The sequence below is a fragment of the Durio zibethinus genome, chromosome 11 (genome assembly GCF_047325235.1).
Source record: "Durio zibethinus cultivar Kanyao isolate XHJ-2024 chromosome 11, ASM4732523v1, whole genome shotgun sequence".
Classification (NCBI taxonomy): domain Eukaryota; kingdom Viridiplantae; phylum Streptophyta; class Magnoliopsida; order Malvales; family Malvaceae; genus Durio; species Durio zibethinus.
This window is the reverse complement of record NC_143172.1, coordinates 25,603,679-25,625,857: the sequence shown is the minus strand read 5'-3', so window position 1 is coordinate 25,625,857 and position 22,179 is coordinate 25,603,679. Positions and strand designations below refer to the sequence as shown.

At 32.6% G+C, this 22,179-nt stretch overlaps 2 protein-coding genes across 4 annotated transcripts; both read left to right on the top strand.

Annotated features, from left to right (window-relative positions):
- Positions 1-1,754: 1,754 nt before the first annotated feature.
- On the top strand, positions 1,755-5,454 carry LOC111291290 (putative disease resistance RPP13-like protein 3). 2 transcript variants are annotated; one of them, XM_022882945.2, is made up of 3 exons: positions 1,755-1,891; positions 1,975-2,050; positions 2,209-5,454. In XM_022882945.2, exon 3 carries the CDS (start codon positions 2,653-2,655, stop codon positions 5,179-5,181), a length of 2,529 nt encoding a protein of 842 aa, XP_022738680.2. In that variant the 5' UTR covers positions 1,755-1,891; positions 1,975-2,050; positions 2,209-2,652; the 3' UTR covers positions 5,182-5,454. The 2 variants fall into 2 exon arrangements, with proteins under 2 accessions (XP_022738680.2, XP_089624591.1); XM_089768465.1 differs by having other exon boundaries at positions 1,758-1,891; positions 2,168-5,454.
- Positions 5,455-7,076: 1,622 nt separating this feature from the next.
- Positions 7,077-21,597, top strand: AAE17 (acyl-activating enzyme 17). Of its 2 annotated transcripts, none has more exons than XR_016346573.1 (14): positions 7,077-7,403; positions 7,936-8,065; positions 8,181-8,449; positions 9,174-9,378; positions 11,304-11,344; positions 11,449-11,574; positions 16,674-16,747; positions 18,383-18,603; positions 18,699-18,793; positions 18,974-19,190; positions 20,201-20,364; positions 20,582-20,680; positions 20,908-21,120; positions 21,202-21,597. XR_016346573.1 is itself a non-coding variant. In XM_022882946.2 (14 exons), the coding sequence occupies exons 1-14, from the start codon at positions 7,150-7,152 to the stop codon at positions 21,310-21,312; spliced, it is 2,181 nt and encodes a 726-aa protein (XP_022738681.2). In that variant the 5' UTR covers positions 7,077-7,149; the 3' UTR covers positions 21,313-21,597. The 2 variants fall into 2 exon arrangements, 1 of the variants encoding a protein (XP_022738681.2); XM_022882946.2 differs by having other exon boundaries at positions 20,201-20,326.
- Positions 21,598-22,179: the final 582 nt, after the last annotated feature.

Sequence of the window (22,179 nt, the reverse complement as noted above, 5' to 3'; positions counted from 1 at the left end):
TAAATCTCAATATCTATAAAATTATAATCCCTTCCTTTATCTTAGGATTATGATTTCTTTATATAAAAAATAAATAATTAGGACAAATTTGTGACGTGAGGTTTATAAAGTTAACTAGATTATAATACGTGCAATGCATGAAATAATTTTATTTATTTAATATAAATATATATATATACATAAATTAATTTCTTTTCAAAATTATATTTAAATATTTAAAATTCATAGCATATATAAAATTTATAAATATTGACTTGTTATTAAGAAAATAACTTTCTATAAATAACAAAAAAAAATTATATCTTTTCTTTAGATGTTTTTGTTTATAATAATATATATACACCTATAAGATTATATCAAATAAAAATAAATTATGCCTTTATTAAAAAAATAAAAAAATATTATTGAATAATAAATTAAATAATAAAATAAGTATTAACATATTGTAACTTTAGTAATCTTAACTAAATTATTATGCAAAATATGAAAAATGTTAAAAAATATGTGAAAAAAATAAATTAAAAAAATATTATTTTTCATAAGAATGAAACTGTAATAATAATAAAATATAACTTGGAAAAAAGTTATAAACAAATAAAATAAAACAAATTACAATAGTAATAGAATATATCTTGAAAAAAAGTTACTGAAAAAATAAAAAAATTGATGTATAACATATTACATTTGTAGTTTTAAATTTGTAGAAGAAATTTTTAGTGTTAATTAAAATTAAATAGATAATTTTAAATTAATTTTTTAAAATTTAAAATGGATATAATAAGTGATAAAGATAATGTTAAATTTTTTGTATTTATTTGAAATATAAATTTGATAATTAGAGTTCAAATGTATATAATTATTTTGATGATCTTATTATTTAAAATTTTAAGATGAAAATTTTTTGAATTTTCAAAATTTTACATAAAGTTACTTGAATTTTTATTGCTTTATGTAAATTTTTTAAAAAGATAATTTTTTAAATCAAGATAAAAAAATATTGTTAAAAGATTTGGATTAACTTAATTTTAGTAATTTTTAAACATGTTTGAAAGATTTTTGATAATTAAATAATTTTTTAAATAAGGTTATATGGTAAACAATTAAAATTATTTATTAAAAAATAAAATCCATATTTCATATTTTTAATTTTAAAAAATATATCTCTAAATTGATTTGATTTTCAATTATAATTTGAATAATTTTGATATTTGAATAAATTTAAAATTATCTAATTTGTAATTAAAAAAAACTATCTTATTTTAAAAAAAAACTATTCTATATGTCATTTAAGAGAATTATCCACATAAATGCTTATGTGACAAATTTATTCTTATATGTTGTATTATAATATATATATATATATATATATATATATATATATATTAGATTTCAAAGCCCAAACTTTGGGCTCAGGAGCCCTAACAAGTAAGTGGAAAATGGAATAATATCTATCTTGGTGCATGAAACAATGAATTAGACAATCCAGATCCAATTTTTGAAGCTTGTTCTCTGATAAGTTGATTTCTGAAACCTGTTTTTGGGCTCCAAACAATACTAGATTTGTGTCACAAGACTCTAATAAGCAGTTCAATATCTAGACTGTAAAAGTGGATCTATGATTCATTTATACGTGTGGTGAGAGGAACTCCTACAGGGTCGTGGGTACTGTAGTGCGACTCGACCTACCTCCTACCACATATCCAAGGGGCCCCTATTGTATAAATTTTTATGAGCTGAAACACCAAGTCAGAGCTGCTGTTAGTTGTTGAAGTCAATCTGCCTTGTCAACAAAGACTACCAATATCTAATTCATAAACAAATACACTTGTCAACAGAGATCTAGATTGATTGGGAAACAAGGTAAAACTTGCAACAGTAGCAGCATAAGATGGTAAGTGACCATTTTCTCATAGATTCATGTTCTAGCTTCCAAATTATTGTAAATCATGAGAATTAATTCAATATATCTCTCAGGTCTATCTCCACTCGCATCTTGTTTACGATGTTATTCTGATTTAAGTATGCCTGAATTCACAGTTCACTGTTCCAGGTAATTAGCACGCCCAGTGCCTATGATCACTATGATCTAATTGAGTTTCTTTGTTTAACACTATATATATATATATATATACTTATATTTATATTTATATAAATGCTATGAGGATAGTTGACTGGAATGATCAACAAAGTCTGCCGCAACATATGCAGAGTCAGTCATCCACAATTTGACCTTGATGCGTGTAGCCAGACTAGCTATTCACTACAAAATTTTCCAGTCAAAGAATGACATAAAGCAGTTATGACTCTTTCCTGATGACTATTCAGCAGATGTAATATTTTGCCTCATGTTTATTAATCAAATTTACCAGTTAAAATGATCACTTAATCCTGAAGGAGTTGATAGTTTTATGTGATCTTTTGTTACGTGTATGAAAACCATTGGAAATAGTGTTAAATATTAGTATTAGTCAACCTAATGTATTAACTTTAAAACTAAAAATTCTGGTGTCGTGTGGAATCAAGTAATTCTGGTCAACTTTCAAATATGGTGCCTCCCTGAAATACAATTGGTATGCTTTTAGTTTGTGGTCTTCTACATCCTTCTGCCAAGCAACCGAGAAAGCTGTGGAAGCCTGTAAAGTGGTACAATACATGGCTGAGTACATTGTTTCCTTGGTTATTGAAAATATTGCTAGTCAAATGGTGGATGAAGCTGTTTCCTTGGCAAGAGTTTGGGAAACAGTTGAATGGATTCATGCAGAATTAAGGAGAATGCTATGCTTTCTCAAGGATGCAGATGCAAAACAAGATGGTGATGATCGAGTTCGAAACTGGGTGGCAGACATAAGAGAAGTTGCTTATGATGCTGAAGATGCTATTGATAGCTACATCCTCAAAATGATGAAACAACAAGAGAAAGGGTCAACCACCAGGTTCTTCAAGAGGTATCCTTTTTGCTTTAATGAACTCCTTGCAAGTTATAAGCTTAACAAGCAAATAAACAGGATCAAGAAGAAAATCCATGATATTAGCAGTAGTAGGTCAACTTATGGAATTGAAAATATTGGTAAAGGGGGAGAAGGGATTAGTTTTGCAGTTAACTCTCTTCGTGAAAGGAGACGATCATATCCTCACTCTTCGGATGAGGAAATTGTTGTTGGTACTGAGGAGGACATAAAAATTTTGGAAGATCAGCTAATTAATGGGGAGCTGAGACTCTCTATTGTTTCAATCATCGGCATGGCTGGTCTAGGCAAGACCACTCTTGCCAAGAAAATTTATTGTAGCAGTAATGTCAACATGTGTTTTGATTCTTGTGCTTGGGTTTATGTCTCTCATGAATACAAAGCTGGAGAGTTATTGAGAGATTTGTGTAACAAGGTTATGGGGCTTAGAAAGGTGGAATTAGAAAAGATGAACAGAGAGGAAATGCGAGTAGAGTTGTCAAGTTTTTTGGAGCAAAGGAGATATATTGTAGTTTTTGATGACATATGGAATAAAGAAGTTTGGGATGATTTAAAAGCAGTCTTTCCTGATAAAAAAAATGGAAGTAGAGTAGTTTTCACTACAAGGTTCAGAGATGTTGCTTTACATGCTGATCCACGAACCCGGCCACATGAACTCAGCCTTCTTAGTGATGAAGATAGCTGGAAATTGTTGTCCAGGAAGATATGTCTGGAATGGAATGCCCTGACAAGTTTGCCTGCTTGGACTGAGGAGTTAGGAAAAGAAATTGTGAAGAAATGCAAGGGTTTACCTCTTGCAATTGTAGTTCTAGGGGGTCTGTTGTCGAGAAGAGAAGCAACCTTTGAAGAATGGCTCAAAGTTCTGAAAAGTGCACATTGGCAGCTACTGCAACATCCAGCACAATGCCTTGATATTTTAGCATTAAGTTATCATGATTTACCTTACTACTTGAAGCCTTGTTTTCTTTATTTTGGTCTCTTCCCCGAAGATTTTGAAATTTCTGCTAGAAGATTGATTCTATTGTGGGTGGCAGAAGGATTTGTGCAGCCTAGAGGTGAAGAACCATTGGAAGATGTAGCTGAGGATTACTTGGTAGAACTAGTGGGGAGGAGCATGGTTCAAATTACTGCAAAGAAATTGAACGGAAGGATTAAAACAGTTCGCATACATGATCTTTTGAGAGAACTTGCCATAAAGAAAGCTAAGGAAGATCGTTTTTTCGATATCATCCATGGAGATGTCAAGGATTGCTTTCTAACAAGCCCTCGTAGGGTCTCTACAAGCTTTGGGATTGCTCCGAAAACTAGAAATAGTTCAAGAATCCGTTCTTTGTTTTTTTTTGACCACAATGAACCAGGGTTGAAGAACCTTAAAAAGCTTAAACTCTTGCGAGTGCTTGATTTGGAAAGCGTTCAAATTGGTCTACTTGAATCTGATGTTGGGAACCTCATTCATTTGAGGTACCTGGGATTAGGAGGAACTTGGTTAAGGCGGCTTCCTTCATCAATGTGCAACCTTCTGAACTTGCAGACATTGGATTTAAGATCAACGCTGGTTGATCCAATTCCTGTTTTTATTTGTAAGTTGCTGGAATTGAGACATTTGTACTTCAATGAGAATAAAGAGATGATAGTGAAGCCACCAAAGGATATTTCTCTACTTAATCTCCAAACATTACAGGGCATCTGTATTGGACAAACTAGTTCTGTCGAGCTAGGCCTGGACAAGTTGACCACCTTAAGACACTTAAGCTTATTTGGCAATTTGATTGCGCAAGAAGAAGCTTTAAGCAGATGGATTTTCAAGTCGAAAGGGCTACAAACTTTGAAGCTAGATGCAAGAACTAGAGGTGAAGATATTGCAAGGGCTGCCCTTCCTGGATTCATGGACTTTTCAGGTCACATCTTTCTCACCAAATTATACTTTGGAGGATTCAGGCAGAAGTCGCTTGGCGTCCAAGATTTTCCACCCAACCTAAGTGAACTAACATTACATGGTTCTTTCTTGATGGAAGACCCCATGGAAAAGCTTGAGAAGCTCCCAAGTTTGAGAGTCTTGAAATTAAAGCACTGCGTATGTGGGAAAGCAAATGGTATGCTCAAATGGGGGGTTCCCTCAACTCCAATTCTTGAAGCTGTCTTTTCTTTACTCAGTGGAGACATGGAGGATAGAGGAAGGAGCAATGGCCAATCTCAAGGAGTTACACATTGTTGAGTGTAAGATGAGGATTGTTCCAAGAGGATTATGGCCAGTGGCTACTCTCAGCAATCTGAAACTAGGCTACCTGCCTCGTGATTTTGAGATGAAGGTTCGGGATCGCAAGGGAGAGAATTGGTATAGAATTGAGCATGTGCTACCAGTGTAAGCAGGCGGTTTGTTCAAAATAGCTTCAGCTTCAGCTTTCCAAGGCTGTTTTTCTGTTCATATTCACCGATCTATTATCAGTGTTTTTGGCACAAGAGGACCGGAGGTGAGTGTCATTATTCATAGTTGTTCTTTTCCTTTTAAATTTCTTTGAAAACATTGGAGAATTATGACCATTTATTATGAAAACAGAACATAAACTGATGAAAGATTTTCAAAGAACACTTACAGAAATAGAGATCTTGTTGTGGCAATAAACTGATGAAGGTGAATGAAATGATGATTATCAAGAAAAACTGAAACGATTCGACAAAGAAATGACAATTTTTTCAAACACTGCCAAACTTCTTCATTTTGGTTTTTTTTTTTTATTCTTTGCAAAGAAAAAACTAAGATGATCTGAACCATTGTTCTAAAATCTAATATCTGTCTTTAACATTGGAAAAGACAAAAATTTCCTCAAAACCTTCAAAATGAAACTAAAGCCATAACCAGTGAGCATCCAACAATCAAAAACCATTCTGAACAAGCCTCCAAAAGAAATCATTAATACTTTTTTCTTGAAAAAACACATTGGAAATACTTGAAAGCATGATATAAAGAATCAAAGACATTGAAAACATATGACTTACCTGCATCTCATAAACTTAACACTACGTGATTTTTGGAGTTACAGATTTACGCTTCAGTTTGGAATCGTTGCTGAAAATGGTCCAAAATGGCATTGGATATTTTTCCAGTGCCGTTTTGGCACTCCAACGCAATGCAAACCCTTCTCAGCAGTTTGTAAATGAAGCCTGTAATGATTCTTGAGGATGAAGAAATAGAAATCAAGAGAAAACAGAAGGGCAAAGCTAGATAGATTAATTCTAAATCAATACATATTAAATAATCTTGTATATTGACAATGAAGTTTTTAAAATCTAATAGCAGAAATACAGGATTTACATATATCTAAGTATGCTTATATATAAATAAATAAATAAATAAATATTAAATTTTATTTTTCTTATAGAATTTAAAATTTTCAATGTTAAGTAGATAAATGAACAAACTCTCATATATTTATCTATTAATAATTGAAAATTTTAATTAAATTTTGCTTTAAAATTGTCTAATTAAAATAACTGAATAGACATATATAATCATCTTTCATATTACCAAAAACATTATTGAAATTTATTTTTTTATTAAAAAATTTAGATAAGAAAAAATTAACTCATTTTAAAGTCAATACATATGATAATTTCAATTAAAATCTATATTATATTAACAAATCAATGATTGACTAAAATAGAGTAAAAGTAATCATTTGTTAGTTGCATATCAGCAAATAATCAAATTATTTTTAATTAAATATAAAAATTGAAGATTAGTTTGGTACCTGCTAGTAAGTAGTAACTACCAAATCAAACGTAAACCTGAAGTAATTAAAATTTAAATATTTTTATTTTTATTAATAAATGATTTATAAATTTAAAAAATTTAAAAAAATTTTAAATTGATAATTTATTCGACTTTATCAATAAAATAATTTCTCTTACTCTTAATTTTTTTTTTTTTTTTATAAAAAAAAAATCAAATCGGACATTTCAACGAGTCCACCTAAAAAAAAAACCAAAAAAAGTTCAGAAAAATTTGGACATGTCTGAATAAAATATTCACAGGTAATGAAAACGACGTTGTTTAAGAGTATACGTCAAAATCTTTCAGAGTAGAAAGGCCAGCTTACCAATTTCTTCTTCACTAAAACTAAAATTCTTACTCTTTTTTTTCTTTTTTTGTTATCACTTTTTGAGTTCAAAAAAGAAAAAAACAATGGTGTACAAATCTTTGGATTCCGTCACCGTCGAAGATATCGAAGCGTCGGGGATATCGTCTCAACTGGCTGAAGAAATTCACCGGAAGGTGGCGGAGATCGTTAATAATTACGGAGCTGCCACGCCGGAGACTTGGAACCTAATTTCCAAACATGTCCTTACCCCGAATCTACCTTTCTCTCTTCATCAGATGATGTACTATGGTTGCTATAAAGACTTCGGACCCGACCCGCCTGCTTGGATACCCGACCCGTAAGTTTCTCCTCTTTGCTCCTTTGAGTTTTTTTTTTTTTACTTTACTTTGATTTTCAATTTATTGCCTTATAGTAAAAAAAAAAAAATGAATCGCAAGTGAATAAATAGATAAAAAAGAAGTGAAAAAAATTGAAATTTAACGGTTATTTTGTTCAATTCTGGCAATCATCAAAATTAAAAACTTCATTTTTTTTTTCTAATAATTCAGTTCAATTTTGTATGCAACACAGAGAAAAGAAGTGCAGCTTTATTGGATTTAGAATTTAAATAAAATTAATTATTTTTATAACTCCAACTTTCAACTGAATGAGCAACCCTAGAATAGTTTGAACTAGATGATACAGCTGGTTTAAATACTATATCATCTTTTCACATCGTTGAATCAAAAGGAGTAACCCTAACTTAGGAAATTTTGTCATTTTGAGCGGTGGGTTTTAGAGCATCTGTTTTTTGTTTTTCTTTTGAACTTTTTTTTTTTTTTTGTTAATACTGGTATTATGCTTTGTTTTGTCAATTGGTGTATGGATAGGGAGAATGCATTGTTAACAAATGTTGGCCTTCTGTTGGAGAGGCATGGAAAAGAATTCTTGGGCAACAAATACAAGGATCCTATATCAAGTTTCTCTTATCTTCAAGAATTTTCGGTTTCAAACCCTGAGGTATAACTGTTATGGTGCCAAGGTCACATTTCTTTAAAAGATATAAATGTATTAGACAATTTAAAATATGGATTATTATTAATCAAATATTGTTTCTTATATCTTGATATGCCAGGTTTATTGGAAAACTATGCTGGATGAAATGTGTGTAAATTTTTCAGTTCCTCCTGATTGTATCTTACATGAGAGTCCATCTGAAGAAAGCCAAGTATTGAATCCAGGTGGTAAATGGCTTCCTGGAACTTTTGTTAACCCAGCTAAGAACTGCTTGATTGTTAATAGTAAGAGAAGTTTGGATGATATAGTAATAAGATGGCGTGATGAGGGTGATGATAATCTGCCTGTGAAAAGCATGACACTTAAAGAATTGCAGATGGAAGTTTGGTATGCTATCCTTCACCTTATAGATGAGTTGTTTGTCCATAGTTGCTTCTTTTTTTTCTTTTCTTTTCTTTTTTATGCATAATTACAGTTTAAATAATTTATTTTGGAATCTTCTTCCTAAATCTTAAAAGCAAGATTCCCCCCATATTGAATGACAGTAAAGTTTGAAAATAAGTTCCTAAATGATTGTACTGGATAATTATTTCATCATTGGAGTTTGAAAAGCATAAATTGAGATGTTAGCAAGTCTGAACAACAATGGGTTGAATATTAACGTCATCTGTTGCTTCCTGATAAGCCAGGATAATGTTTAACATCAGTAGTCTTTTGAGTTCTGTTTTTTATGCTATAGTTGCAAAAGTATGGTTAATTTTTTCTTAGAGTTTTCTTGTAGTTTCAAGGATTTTTAGCCAAACTGATGTGCTCATCGAATGAATTCAATGATTTGTCTTTTATATTGTGTGCTTAGTGCTTGTAATTTGAATATATTAGTTGAAGTATGTCAAAAATAGATCGTATTTTAAAATTTTATAATCTAATTTTGTTGAGTGATTCTACTTAGTAGATCTGTGGGAAAATAGGCTTTTAGTCTTATATTTTCTCAGAGTTATTGAATTTGATAAATAAAGAAGTCTTGATGTTGTCATGCAAGTTCTTGTTCTTTGTACTTCTATCAACTCTTGGTATCATATTAACCGCAGTCCCTTGTTGTTCTAATTTGTAGGTTAGTTGCGCATGCACTCAATGCTCTGGGTTTGGAGAGAGGATCTGCAATTGCAATTGATATGCCTATGAATGTCTACTCTGTGATTATCTACCTTGCAATTGTTCTTGCAGGCTATGTAGTTGTATCCATTGCTGACAGTTTCGCTCCACTAGAAATATCAACAAGGCTTAAAATATCAGAAGCCAAAGCCATTTTTACTCAGGTTGTTTTCCTTTTTCCTTTCAGCAGACTGTGAAACCTTTGTTTCTTGTATTTACAATCTCTTCTGAATAATTGCAACTTTTGCTTTAAGAGCTTATGCTCCTATCATGCTTCCATGACATGTTGCTGTGAATGAGTTCTGTGCAATGCGGGTTCTTTATGTGCTTTATTAGGATGCAAAATTGTAAGCTTAGAAGACTTTTACATATAAGCTTACCATTTCAGATAGTAAATAGTGTGATGAATGATGCTTCCTTCCTTGAGGCTTCTGAAATTTGTCTAACGTTCATTGATCTATGTCAGACATTGCATCCATCAGAGTTACGTGTTAGCTTCTGCTGCATGGGCATGCATATAGGTAGCACCTCATTGAAAGTTCACATGTGACTTGGAGCTCAAATTCTAGACATTTTGTAAGAAGCTATCTTTAACCAAAACATGAATTTTTGTCTGCTATTGTGTGGCATGCACTAGGGGTGTAAATGATACATTAGTACTCGCAAGCTACTCGGGTTCGATTTGAAAAAAACTCGAATTCGGTTCGATTATTGTCGAGTTGAGTTCGAGCTTGAGTAGCTCGACTTATCGATCGAGCCGAATTCGAGTATTCTTATATCTGACTCGAGTAGCTCGCGAGCCTAATCGAGCTTTTATATTTAAATATATTTTTATTTTTTTTAATTAATAAAATATTTCGAATCCGAGTTCGAGTTCGAGCATGAATAATCGAACTCTTGTCGAGTATACGAATCGAGCTTATTTTTACATATTAATCGAGCTTAATCGAGCGAGCTCGAGTAGCTCGAATTCGATCACGAATCGAGCTCTAGCTTGAAAAATAAAACTCGATCGAGCTCGAGCCGAGTATCGAGCCCCGAGTTGTGAGTCGAGCTCGAGCTTCTCACTACTCGGCTCGGCTCGGCTCGTTTACAGCCCTAGCATGCACTACCATTCATGAAATTTCCCAGTTATATGATTTTGTTAGATATTATTGTCAAAAACAAAATTGTTAGATATTTACAAATAGTGAGCACATTCTTTTTGGTGAGTGGTTATTAGATGAAATATATTATGCAAGAAATTGACAATTTTTTTCTTTTGTATATTTTCAATTAACCTATTAGGCTTTTGTTTGGATCATGGAAAATATTGAGGGAAAAAAACTTCAAGGAACTTTGAAAAGAAGAAAAACAATAAAAGGAATAAAGAAAATATATTTTTTATCTACTGCTAAATAAACACTTTAATTGTCTTTTTGTTAGACATTGTCTCTAACTTTATGTTTCTGTCTTTGGCCTTTTTCTTGAATTTCATTTTTCTTTTAAATTTACATGAACTAAACATAGCTAAGCTGCTTTAGAAGGCTATAAGAAGCCTTCCCATAAAATGGGGCTTTAATTTTGTAAACAGAGAAAGATGAAAAATTCCTAGGTTTTTGATGGATTTTGCTAAATGCCGCTGTGTAATACCAAACTAGAAAACTTCTCTTGCATTTGTAATGTACATACCAGCTATATCTTATTGATCTTATTCGTAATGAAAACAATTAACTAGTGTTAAATTTTCTGAGAAATCAAGTATAGGACCTTAATAATGGCTCTAGGTAGTGCTATATAAAAAATATAACTTTGAATTGGGTAGTGGGAATGTTGTACTCAAATATATTTGTTCACAATTTTCATTTTTTTTTTACCTTTTTTGTCTTTATCTCTTGATAGTTCACCTTGAATGAGTATTTTCATCGCTATCATATCTGAAACAATTTTCACGATCTTGTTTGATAATATATTGTGACCCTTCCTTTAGTAAGTCTCTCATCTTTGACTTAGTCCCTATGTTTTTGTTGGTTTTTTAATCTTTCCAGATCCTCACTCAAGCACATTTACTTGCTGTTCTCATTTTAATTCTTTGGTCATTTTATCTCAGGATCTTATTATTCGTGGTGAAAAAAGCATACCTTTGTATAGGTGAAGTTCCTTTAATTTTGTTGTCAACTATTTAAGGCAATGTGTTTATTTATATTTCTAATTTCTAATGACAGTTATCTCACAGTATAGTTTCCATTCTGCAGTAGAGTTGTGGAAGCTCAGGCACCTATGGCCATCGTTATCCCAGCCAGAGGCTCTAGTTTCAGCATCAAATTGCGTGATGGTGATATTTCATGGCCTGATTTTCTGGAAAGTGTAAAAAAACTCAAGTAAGCACTCTCTTGCTTCTAGCTAATCTACTGTTATTTTGTTGGTATCTATGATCATCCATGGTCATTTTGTATCCTTCTACCATTTTTCTTGAAGAAAAATATATGGAAGATTGTATAGCTTGCTCCGAAGCCATATCTGATTGATTGTCCATGGGATATCTTTCATTTTCTCCATTGCTGAAACGATATGCTTTTTCTAATTTTAATTAACCAAGACATACTACTTTGGAAGGGGTAGCCAGAATGATGGTGGATGTTTTTAGTGTTTTTACTTTATGGCTTGGTACATTTACTGATGGTTTGGGTTCATATTCCTACTGTAGGAATGGTTGTGTTGTAGAATATTCCTAACTGGGATGAATGAGAAGTTAGTTGGGCTTGGGATAATTATCCAGTGTGCCTTCATAATCAAGGTATTTGGTAAGCAATGCGCATGTTTGAATGTTGAAACTATTAAAGCAATCTTTAGAAGCAATAGCAACTCTCTCTATTAGCTTCTGGAAACTACATATTCAAAAGTTTTGCAAACTATGGGGCATGGGTTGTGATGGCAACGGGTCGGGTCGGGATGGGTTTTTGCTCGCCTCGAACCCAACCCGACTTTATATATATAAAATCTGAAGGTGACCCAACCCGATAAATTTTTTTATTTTTTATAGTCGACCCGACCCGACATTGTATAAAATTGTATCCGACCCGAAATTAATAAAATATTATTTTTAATATAAATATAAAATTAAATATATATAAATAAATATAAAATTAAAAAAATAATATATATATATATATATATTGGATCGGGTAGGGTCGGGTTTGCTTAAAACTTGACCTTGACCCGACCTCGAATTTTTTCTTATATTATTTGACCTGACCTGACTCGATACCTGATTAAAAAAAAAAAAAAATCGAACCTAAAAGGTCGGGACGGGACCCTTTGGATTCGGGTTATATTGCCTTCTCATGGGCATTTGAAACGCTCAAAATTATGTCCTAGGAAAAGACAAACTTGAGATATTTTATAGATTGGTATTTATTAAGACAAAGTAGACCAAATTCTTTGTTTTCTTGTTGCTTAGTTAAGTGGTAGATATTGTTGTAATGTTTAGTTGTTTTTGTCTGAAAATCACATGATTATATGTAGAAATCTGATTCTCCTACATTAGTGCAGTTTGATTTCCTAATTTATTTTGGGAATATTTTTCATTTACTTTTCTGATTTGGTCAACTATTTTGATTGTCAAGGTTTTAAGGATTTGTTTCTATTTTAGAATAGAATAATTCTACTTCTTTTTATTATTTTTTGTTTTTTGTTTCATGTAAGTTGTTTCGTAATAAGGAACTTCATTGTTCCTATTTATTTAGATGTACTCCTTCATTGTAGATAGAATAAGAAGAAATAAAGACAATTGTTCATTAAGTTTCCTATATGTTATTAGAGCAAGTCTGCCTGAACCATTAGACTGTAGCCACATGAGTTTCTGTTATGGCTAACAGGAGTGAGAACTTTTCTTCTACAGAGGTATGGCATGAGCAAAGTCACAAAGAGATGATGCTCCAACAAACCCTTGAAAACAAGTTTGCAACCTTTGGAACTAGTTTACTAGCACAAAAAGATAATTTACTAAATGCTTTAAGTGTTAAATGGGGAAATACACAATCTTGGATTGTTGATTCAGGATCATCAGATCACATGACTGGAGATGCATCCTTATTCAACACATATAGATCTTGCTATGATAGTTTTGCTGTAAAAATTGCTAATGGTTGTTTCTCAAAGGTGGCAGGAATAGGTTCTATTGTAGTTTCGAAAGACATAACACTCAACTTTGTCCTCCATGTCCCTAATTTAAGCTGTAACCTACTTTCTATCAGTAAGCTTGCGAAGGATAGATGTTGTGTCACTAAATTTTTTCCCAACTTGCATGAATTTCAGGAATTGGGCTCGAGGAGGATTATTGGCAATGTTAAGATGTGTGTAGGGCTCTACCTTTTTCAAGATGATATATTTGAGAGACCACGAAACTCTTGAACAACCTTAGCCTCTAGTACTAGTAAGGATGACCTTATCATGTTATGGCATTATAGATTAGGATATCAGAATATTTCATACCTAAAAAGGCTATTTTCCTCATTATTCAATCATATCTCTAAAGATTTTCAGTGTGAAATTTGTCAACTTTCCAAGCACACTCGAAATACCTACTTTAACCTTTCCTATAAATCCTCTCAGCCTTTCTTAATGATTTACAATGACATTTGGGAACCGTAAAAAGTTAACAATATCACAAGTTCTAGGTGGTTTGCTACATTGCGTTGACACTCCACAGCAAAATGGGGTTGCTGAACGCAAAAATAGACATTTGATAGAAGTGACCAAATCCCTGTTGTTGACTTCCAATGTGCCTAAATATTTTTGGGGAGAAGTTCTCCTCATTGCAACTTATTTGGTTAACCGAATGCCTTCTCAAGTTCTTGGCTTTAAAACTCCTTGTCAAACTCTCCTTGCTTCTTACCCACAAACTCGGTTGTTCTTTTCCATTCCCATCAAACTTTTTGGTTGCATTGCCTTTGTTCATATTAGCCAACAAAAACCGCGGCAAGCTTGATCCCAAAGCCTTAAAATGCATCATCTTTGGTTATTCCCCAAACCAAAAGGGTTATAGGTGTTACCTATCACAAAAAAATTCTATAGTTCTGTGGATGTCACCTTCTTTGAGAATCTTCCATACTACATCAAGAATGATATTAAGGGGGAGAATACTACTTAGGAATATCAATTCTCAACTAGATCCCCAATCAACCCCTTCAAAACTAGAATCTCAACCAGCCCCTTCAAAACTAGATTCTCAACATGCAAATTCTGAAACCTAACCTATTTAGATAACTCTTGACTTTTCAAACCCTAAGGTTATGCAAGAAAAAACAAAAGAATTGATAGTCTACTTAAGGAAGCAAAAACCATAGGAAGTGGACAACTGTACACAGCTTGGCTCTAAAAATCAACTTGATCTGACTCTCCAAGAACCTGAAACTAATACAGGTAATGTCCCTATTGAATCTGAAACTGAAACTTGTGAGCCAGCTGGTGACTTTGATATTCTTATTGCATTAAGAAACGGTGTGAGATCATGCACTCTATACCCTATCTACAAGTACATCTCATATGACAGGATAAATTCAAACTTTCGAACCTTTACTACTAACCTTGACAATGTGCAAATTCCAAAAAATATTCAGTAAGCCCTCAATGAACCAGGGTGGAAGGCAGCAATTCTTAAAGAAATCAAGGCACTAGAGCAAAATGTGACATGGAAAATTTCAGATTTGCCCAAAGGAAAAAACCCAGTTGGATGTAAGTGGATCTTCACAATAAAGCACAATGTAGATGGAAGTATAAACAAGTTCAAAGCTAGACTTGTTGCAAAGGGGTTCACTCAATCCTATGGGATAGACTATGAGGAGACATTTGCTTCGATAGCCAAACTAATTCAATTAGAGTTCTATTGTCACTAGCAGCCAACTTGGACTGGCCTCTCCACCAACTTGATATCAAGAATGCATTCTTAAATGGTGACTTGGAGGAAGATGTCTACATGGAAATTCCCCCTGGTTTCGAAAGGCAATACAAGATAGGCAAAGCGTGCAAACTTAGGAAATCTTTTATGGACTTAAACAGTCTCCTCGGGCTTGGTTTGAACAGTTGATCAGGGCAATGAAGAGGTATGGATTCCTTCAATGTCAATTTGACCATACTATGTTTGTTAAGTTCACTAATGAAGGAAAAAAGTTATTCTTATGGTTTATGTGGATAATATCATAATCACTAGAGACCACAAGGAAGGAATAGATGATTTGAAGAAAGTCCTTGCAAAGGAGTTTGAAATAAAGGACTTGGGGTTCCTTAAATATTTCCTTGGGTTGGAAGTGGCTCGATATAAGAATGAAATATTAGTGTCTCAATGTAAGTATATACTTGATCTACTCAAAGAAATCGGCATGATTGGATGCAAACCTGCTGACACACCCATGGACTCAACTAATAAAATTGGCAGTGAAAATGGAAGCTCTCTCACAGACAAAGGGCGATGCCAAAGACTAGTTGGGAAGCTTATTTACCTCTCTCACAAATGACCTGATATAGGGTTTGTAGTAGGGATGGTGAGTAGATACATAGATAATCCAACCAAGGAGCATCTCAAGGCTGTTCATCACATCCTACAATACTTAAAGAAGAGTCTTGGTGAAGGTCTATATTTTAAAAAGTCAATAGATAGGGCAGTCGAGGTGTAAACAGATGCTGACTAGGTTGGATCAGTAACAGATAGAAGGTCCACTACTGGATATTGCGCTTATGTTTAGGGCAATTTGGTCACTTGGAGAAGTAAAAAGCAAGCTGTTGTAGCTAGGAGCAGTGTTGAGGCTGAGTTTAGAGCTATGTCTCATGGTATTTGTGAAGGAATTTGGCTGATGAGGTTACTTGAAGAATTAAAAGTTCAGATTGTGATATCTATGACACTGTTTTGTGACAAGAAGGCTACTATAAGTATTGCCAAAAATCTTGTTTATCATGGTAGAACCAAGCATATAAAGTTGGATTGATATTTCATAAAGGAAAAGGTAGAAAATGGGTTGGTCAAATTGGCCTATATCCCTACAAGTTCACAAATTGCAGATATTCTGACTAAAGCTTTTCCTAGAAGCATTTTTAACGGATTGAAATCCAAGCTGAGTATGATTAACATTCATAACCCAGCTTGAGGGGGAGTGTAGAAATCTAATTCTCCTACATTAGTATAGCTTGATTTCCTAATTTATTTTGGGAATATTTCTCATTTACTCTTCTAATTTAGTCAACTGTTTTGATTGTCAAGTTTTTAGGAATTTTGTTTTTATTTTAGAAGAGAATAATTCTCCTTTCTTTTATTATTTTTTGCTTTCTGTTTCATGTAAGTTGTTTCCTAGTAAGGAACTTTATTGTTCTTATTTATTTAGATTTACTCCTTCATTGTAGATAGAATAAGAAGAAATAAGGACAATTGTTCTTTAAGTTTCCTACATTATTAATTTTTTTCGTTTGATTGCATGTAATATTGCAGAGGAGATATGTTTAAGCCAGTAGAACAACCAGTAGAAGCATTTACAAATATCCTTTTCTCATCTGGAACTACAGGTAATTTCAAGAAGGAATTTAACCCGGAAAAGTCTTTATTATTTCTTGTCATTTCTTTCTTAAAAAAAACATATTATTTCATGGCAACTGGTGGCATAGAATCATGGTTATAGTGTAAATTTTAAGTCCTGATATCATGTATGGAATAAGCTTAATTCAGTTAAAAAATATATAAAAAAACTACCTAATTTTGTCTTAGCATAATGACATCAGATGTTTGTCATAGAAAATTTCCAGATGGCTCGTGGCATGATAAACAACAAGCCACAGGCTTTGCAAGTTGCTGTGGAAAAAACGAGATAGTTTTGTAGTTTTGTACAAAAATATATATAATTCTATTTAGATAATATTGAGTCTTATCATATTTGGCTATGGAAGTAAAAGATTGCTAGCAATATTTATGTTTTTAACTATAATTTTTTGCCTTTAGTAATTTATATTATTAAGTGTTATATTCATCATTATACAATTCTAATTCTCTGGATAACACTTTTTTTTTTACTGTTACTAAAGTCATATATAATATTGTTAAATATATAAAAATGATGTTAAAACCTTAAAGAGAATATATTGCAATTAACTATTTATTAGCATAGATTAAAAATGGATTAAACAACTGTATAATAATTGTGAAATAATAAAATGGTAAAAAGACACATTGCATATTCTTTGAATTGGGATTTAGATCAAATAGGTAGTCTTTAAATTTCATAAGGTAAAAATAATAAGCAACTAAATGAATATTATGGTGAAAAAATGATCTAGTTAACGAAAAAAAGAAAAAAGCCAACAAAAAGAAAAAAGAAAAAGTTTTAACAAATAAATGCTAAGAAAAAAAAGATGATATAATATTAAAAAAAGAGAAAATCTACTAATAGCACAAGGAGTTTAAGAGAGAATGAAAATATATATAACCTATATAGCCTGAAAATTCTAAGCCCAAAGAGTCATAAACTTAAAGCGCAAAAATGGCCATTCAAGTAGAAAAAAAACTTTGTTACAAGAATAGCGAAATATGAGCGTGTAAGTAGTGTCAACGCATTGGGTTTTAGCATATAGTATAATTTTCATTTAGTTATGTTTGGAGCGGTGTCTTAAATGTAACTAATGGTAACTCTCATGTTGATGCACATTCCAAGCAATCTCACTTAGCTATTTTATATGTGGGTATACACCAATAAGAATCAAGAAATTAATTTCATACTTTTGGTGATCAGTATGAGAGAAGATGATAAAGGAAAGACTTACCATTATGTCTTCTGAGAAATTGTCAGGCATGGTAGTTTTGTGTATCTACAACTGAGATTTTTTGCTTTTTCTGTCTGGTGCCCTTGTTGTTCCTTGCCTACATCTGACTCTTTTGTTGCAGAATCCCATGCCAACTGATAACCCTGTGAAGCCCAAAAGTAGGGTCAAATATCAAGAAAGGAAACTAAAATAATTGTGAAAATTTGGTCATCTGATAGTGTTATTCTGCTGTCAAAGTTGTTAAACCAAAGAACAGTATTATTTAAGGATAGGACCAAGAAGTTAATATTCATGTTTTTTCCACTATACTCAATTTCCATAATTTAAAGCTGGCTGAGGGTCAGAAAATAGCTATGGACTGGCTAACTGAGCTTATTTCTTGTGTAGGTGAGCCAAAGGCAATTCCATGGACCAATGTGACTCCTTTCAAAGCTGCTGCAGATGCATGGTGCCACATGGACATCCGTAGAGGTGATATTGTTGCATGGCCTACAAACCTTGGATGGATGATGGGTCCTTGGTTAGTATATGCTTCATTGTTAAATGGCGCCTCCATGGCGTTATATAATGGATCTCCCCTCACTTCTGGCTTTGCCAAGTTTGTACAGGTAATATTTTAGAAGACAGACTCATAAATAAATGGATTGCAGAAATTTATATCTTATTCATCTGGAATTTACTTTTGTTCGCTAAACTTGTCTAGGATGCAAAAGTAACAATGCTTGGTGTCATCCCTAGCATTGTCCGGACTTGGAAAAGTACAAACTGCATGGCTGGCTATGATTGGTCATCCATCCGGTAAGTGTAAGTTCTTCATATTTATTCAAGCTTGTTTGTTCTCCACATGATCAAATCACTTGCGAGTATGTAAGCATTCACTTAAGTCAAGTTTTTTTCATTAGAAAGTTGACCTGCTGTGGACTTTATTCCAATATTGATTCTTCCCTGCTTTATTTTCTCTTTTTCTGAATCTGGCAGTTGCTTCAGTTCCACTGGTGAAGCATCTAATGTAGATGAATACCTATGGTTGATGGGGAGAGCTTGCTACAAGCCTATCATTGAATACTGTGGTGGCACTGAAATTGGTGGTGGTTTTGTTTCTGGATCATTTCTACAGCCCCAGTCGTTGGCTGCTTTTAGTACACCAGCTATGGGTTGCCGTTTGTTTATTCTTGGCGATGATGGCCATCCTATTGTAAGCACCAATCCAACCCTCATTAACGTGTAAGAGAGTAAAAAAGCAATATATAGTCACACTATAAATTTCTGGAATGCTTTGGCTTGCAATCATATTATGTGTTTCTATCCATCCATTTCTTCCCTTTCAAATGCAGTACTTTATTCGGAATTGTACATGTTTAATGACCTGCCATGGTGAAATTATAACTACACCAATACTACTTCAACTTCTAAGAACGTTTTCATTTGGTCCTAAACCTGTCAATTGTAACAATTACTGTCCTAAACTTTTAGCTTTTTGAGAAGTATCCTAAACTTCTTAAAATAAGTTCACGGCATCAGACTCTCAAGCATCATGATAAAAAGAAAGAACCATGTAAGTGCTTTGTCAGCTTCTTTTTGGACTTCTGTTTCTTCATTTCTATTTTAAAGCTCTCTCTCTCTCTCTCTCTAAAACTTACATATGAAATCAACAGTAATGTGTTCAATATACCCGCCATTCAGTGTTGTTGTTTGTCACCATGATGGTGATGGTGCTCCTTTTCTGTCTTTCCCTTTTATTTCTTTTTCTTTTATCATCTTTCTCTCTTTCTCTTGGATTTCTCTTCTTTGCTCGTAGATTAGAAATCTCTACCCCCCTGTTTACAACATCAACGGATTCCTTCATCTATTGGATTATTGATCATTACGATGCTGTGACTATAGGTTATGGATAGAAACACATTGCTGAAAAATAATTTTTGCCATCTTTCTTCTTCCAATTTTCCATCTTTTCACAAAGGTTCAGGATACATATTTCTGAAATAAACTATTTGGTGGATATGATTGAAACTTTAATAGGATTTGAGAATTTTGCTGTATTTTTTAATTGAACAATTTACTGTTCTTCTAAATCTGAGTTGCTAATAGTCCTAATAACGGTAAAGTGATTTAACATGAAAAACATCTTTTCTTTATTTACTTTTACAGATATGTCCCACATATAAAATCAAATGCAACTAATTTCTTCAACTCGTTTAATTTCAGCCTCAGGATGCACCAGGGATGGGAGAGCTGGCCCTTGGTCCTCTTATGTTTGGTTCTTCAAGTACACTGCTAAATGCTAGTCACTATGATGTTTACTTTAAAGGCATGCCTTCATGGAAGGGATTGGTAGGAAATTTGTCACCCTCAACATCTTTCTTTTTTGGGTGCGTTATCTTGTGCATAATTTGTAGTCCTAATGGTGCTATATGATTCAAAGTGCTCGACCCACTGCAGTGTGAAAATGCTTTGATTGTACTTGTGTGTTATCTATCTTAATTGATGGATTTTTAAATGTAAAGGATAAAACGAATTATCCTTACCCACCTCCTTTTTATCATATTCTCTTGGTAGTAAAACTTGTGTTTGAATTTACCTTTGCAGATTCTTCGAAGGCACGGGGATGTCTTTGAACGTACCTCTAGAGGATACTATCATGCACATGGTCGTGCTGATGATACAATGAACATCGGTGGTATTAAGGTATTTATTTGATGCGATGGGATATAATCTGTGGTTTGAGATTTAAGCATTTCAACGATAGGAAGATCCCCACTTATTCTCATTGAGTAACAAACTCCATAGAGATATAATTGTGTTCATCGGGGGAAGACATATTGAAGTTCTTTCACACTTTGAGAGAAATGTCTTAACCCATCTTTGCATCCTGGATGCTTTAACTGCTGATTGATTTCGCTCTAATTGAGCAGGTTAGTTCTGTTGAGATTGAACGCATCTGTAATGCAGTTGATAGCAGTGTACTTGAGACAGCCGCCATTGGGGTGCCACCAGCAGATGGTGGCCCCGAACGATTGGTAATTGCAGTTGTCTTCAAAGATCCAGATGACTCAACAACAGACTTGACTCAGTTGAGAATATCTTTTAATTCAGCAGTTCAGAAGAATCTCAATCCTTTGTTTAGGGTAAGCTGCTCTGCCATTTGAAAACATAAGGTAATATTCATGACTGATCTGCTTAGCATAATAAATTATAAAAATGTGTAGGTATCCTATGTTGTGGAACTCTCATCTCTCCCAAGAACAGCTAGTAATAAGGTTATGAGAAGGGTTTTGCGGAAGCAGTTAGCTCAAGTTGATCAAAATTCTAAACTATAAATTGGGGAACAAAAATCTTCATGTATGAATAAGGTATTAACTAGGTCATCTTTTACGTGCTTTAATCATTGATGGAAATAAAACAAAGAGAATTAAAACCCAACTCTTTTTTTACCTCTCTTTGGTCTGCATTCTCTTGCTTTAAGTTTGCTTAGGAATAAATATCAATGTTATCGGTATTGTACTGTACAGATTTGAGGAAAACTGATAAATTGAAGTTTATGTACCGTTCACTTTTCATATTGATCCGTATTGATCGGTATAAGATTTTGCCTATTATTTTAATATTGTTCACTTATCTTATTGTTTTAGTCAATTTCTAATACTCTCTTTCATGATCATTTTTATATTTTCATAAATTCCTCAAAAAAGAAAAGGTGTTTAGTAAATTAAGCTATTGATCAATGTCTTACTATATTTTCCTAGTCTTTTTATATTTATTTTATTTGGGATTTGAAAATTTTGAATATTGAATATATATAATTTTTATATTTTATATTTATATATAAACATATAAATGTATGTGATTAGATCTAACAATTTAAAATATAATACGGTGATGTGAGTGATGTGATATGAAAATATTATAAAAAAAATGAATGTAATAGTTTAAAATTTTAACAAAAATTATATATGGTTTAACGGAATAAAAAAATTATATTTTATGTTTTTGTGTTTTCATATTAAAATAAATTATGACCTATAATTTTTATATTGAAATATGATATAAATTTATAAATTATTAATATTTTATTTGATGTAAATATATGAATTATCTAATTTATTTATAATAAAAAATGTATTTATGTGTATAATACTTTATAGATAAAATATTAAATAATATAAGTATGGTTCGTCGAAATGCAT

Coding starts and splice junctions, on each gene's coding strand:
- AAE17 (XM_022882946.2), top strand. CDS start 7,150: ATGGTGTACAAATCTTTGGATTCCGTCACCGTCGAAGATATCGAAGCG. Junction 7,404..7,935: donor CCTGCTTGGATACCCGACCC/GTAAGTTTCTCC, acceptor GTGTATGGATAG/GGAGAATGCATTGTTAACAA. Junction 11,575..16,673: donor GAAAGTGTAAAAAAACTCAA/GTAAGCACTCTC, acceptor GTAATATTGCAG/AGGAGATATGTTTAAGCCAG.
- LOC111291290 (XM_022882945.2), top strand. CDS start 2,653: ATGGCTGAGTACATTGTTTCCTTGGTTATTGAAAATATTGCTAGTCAA.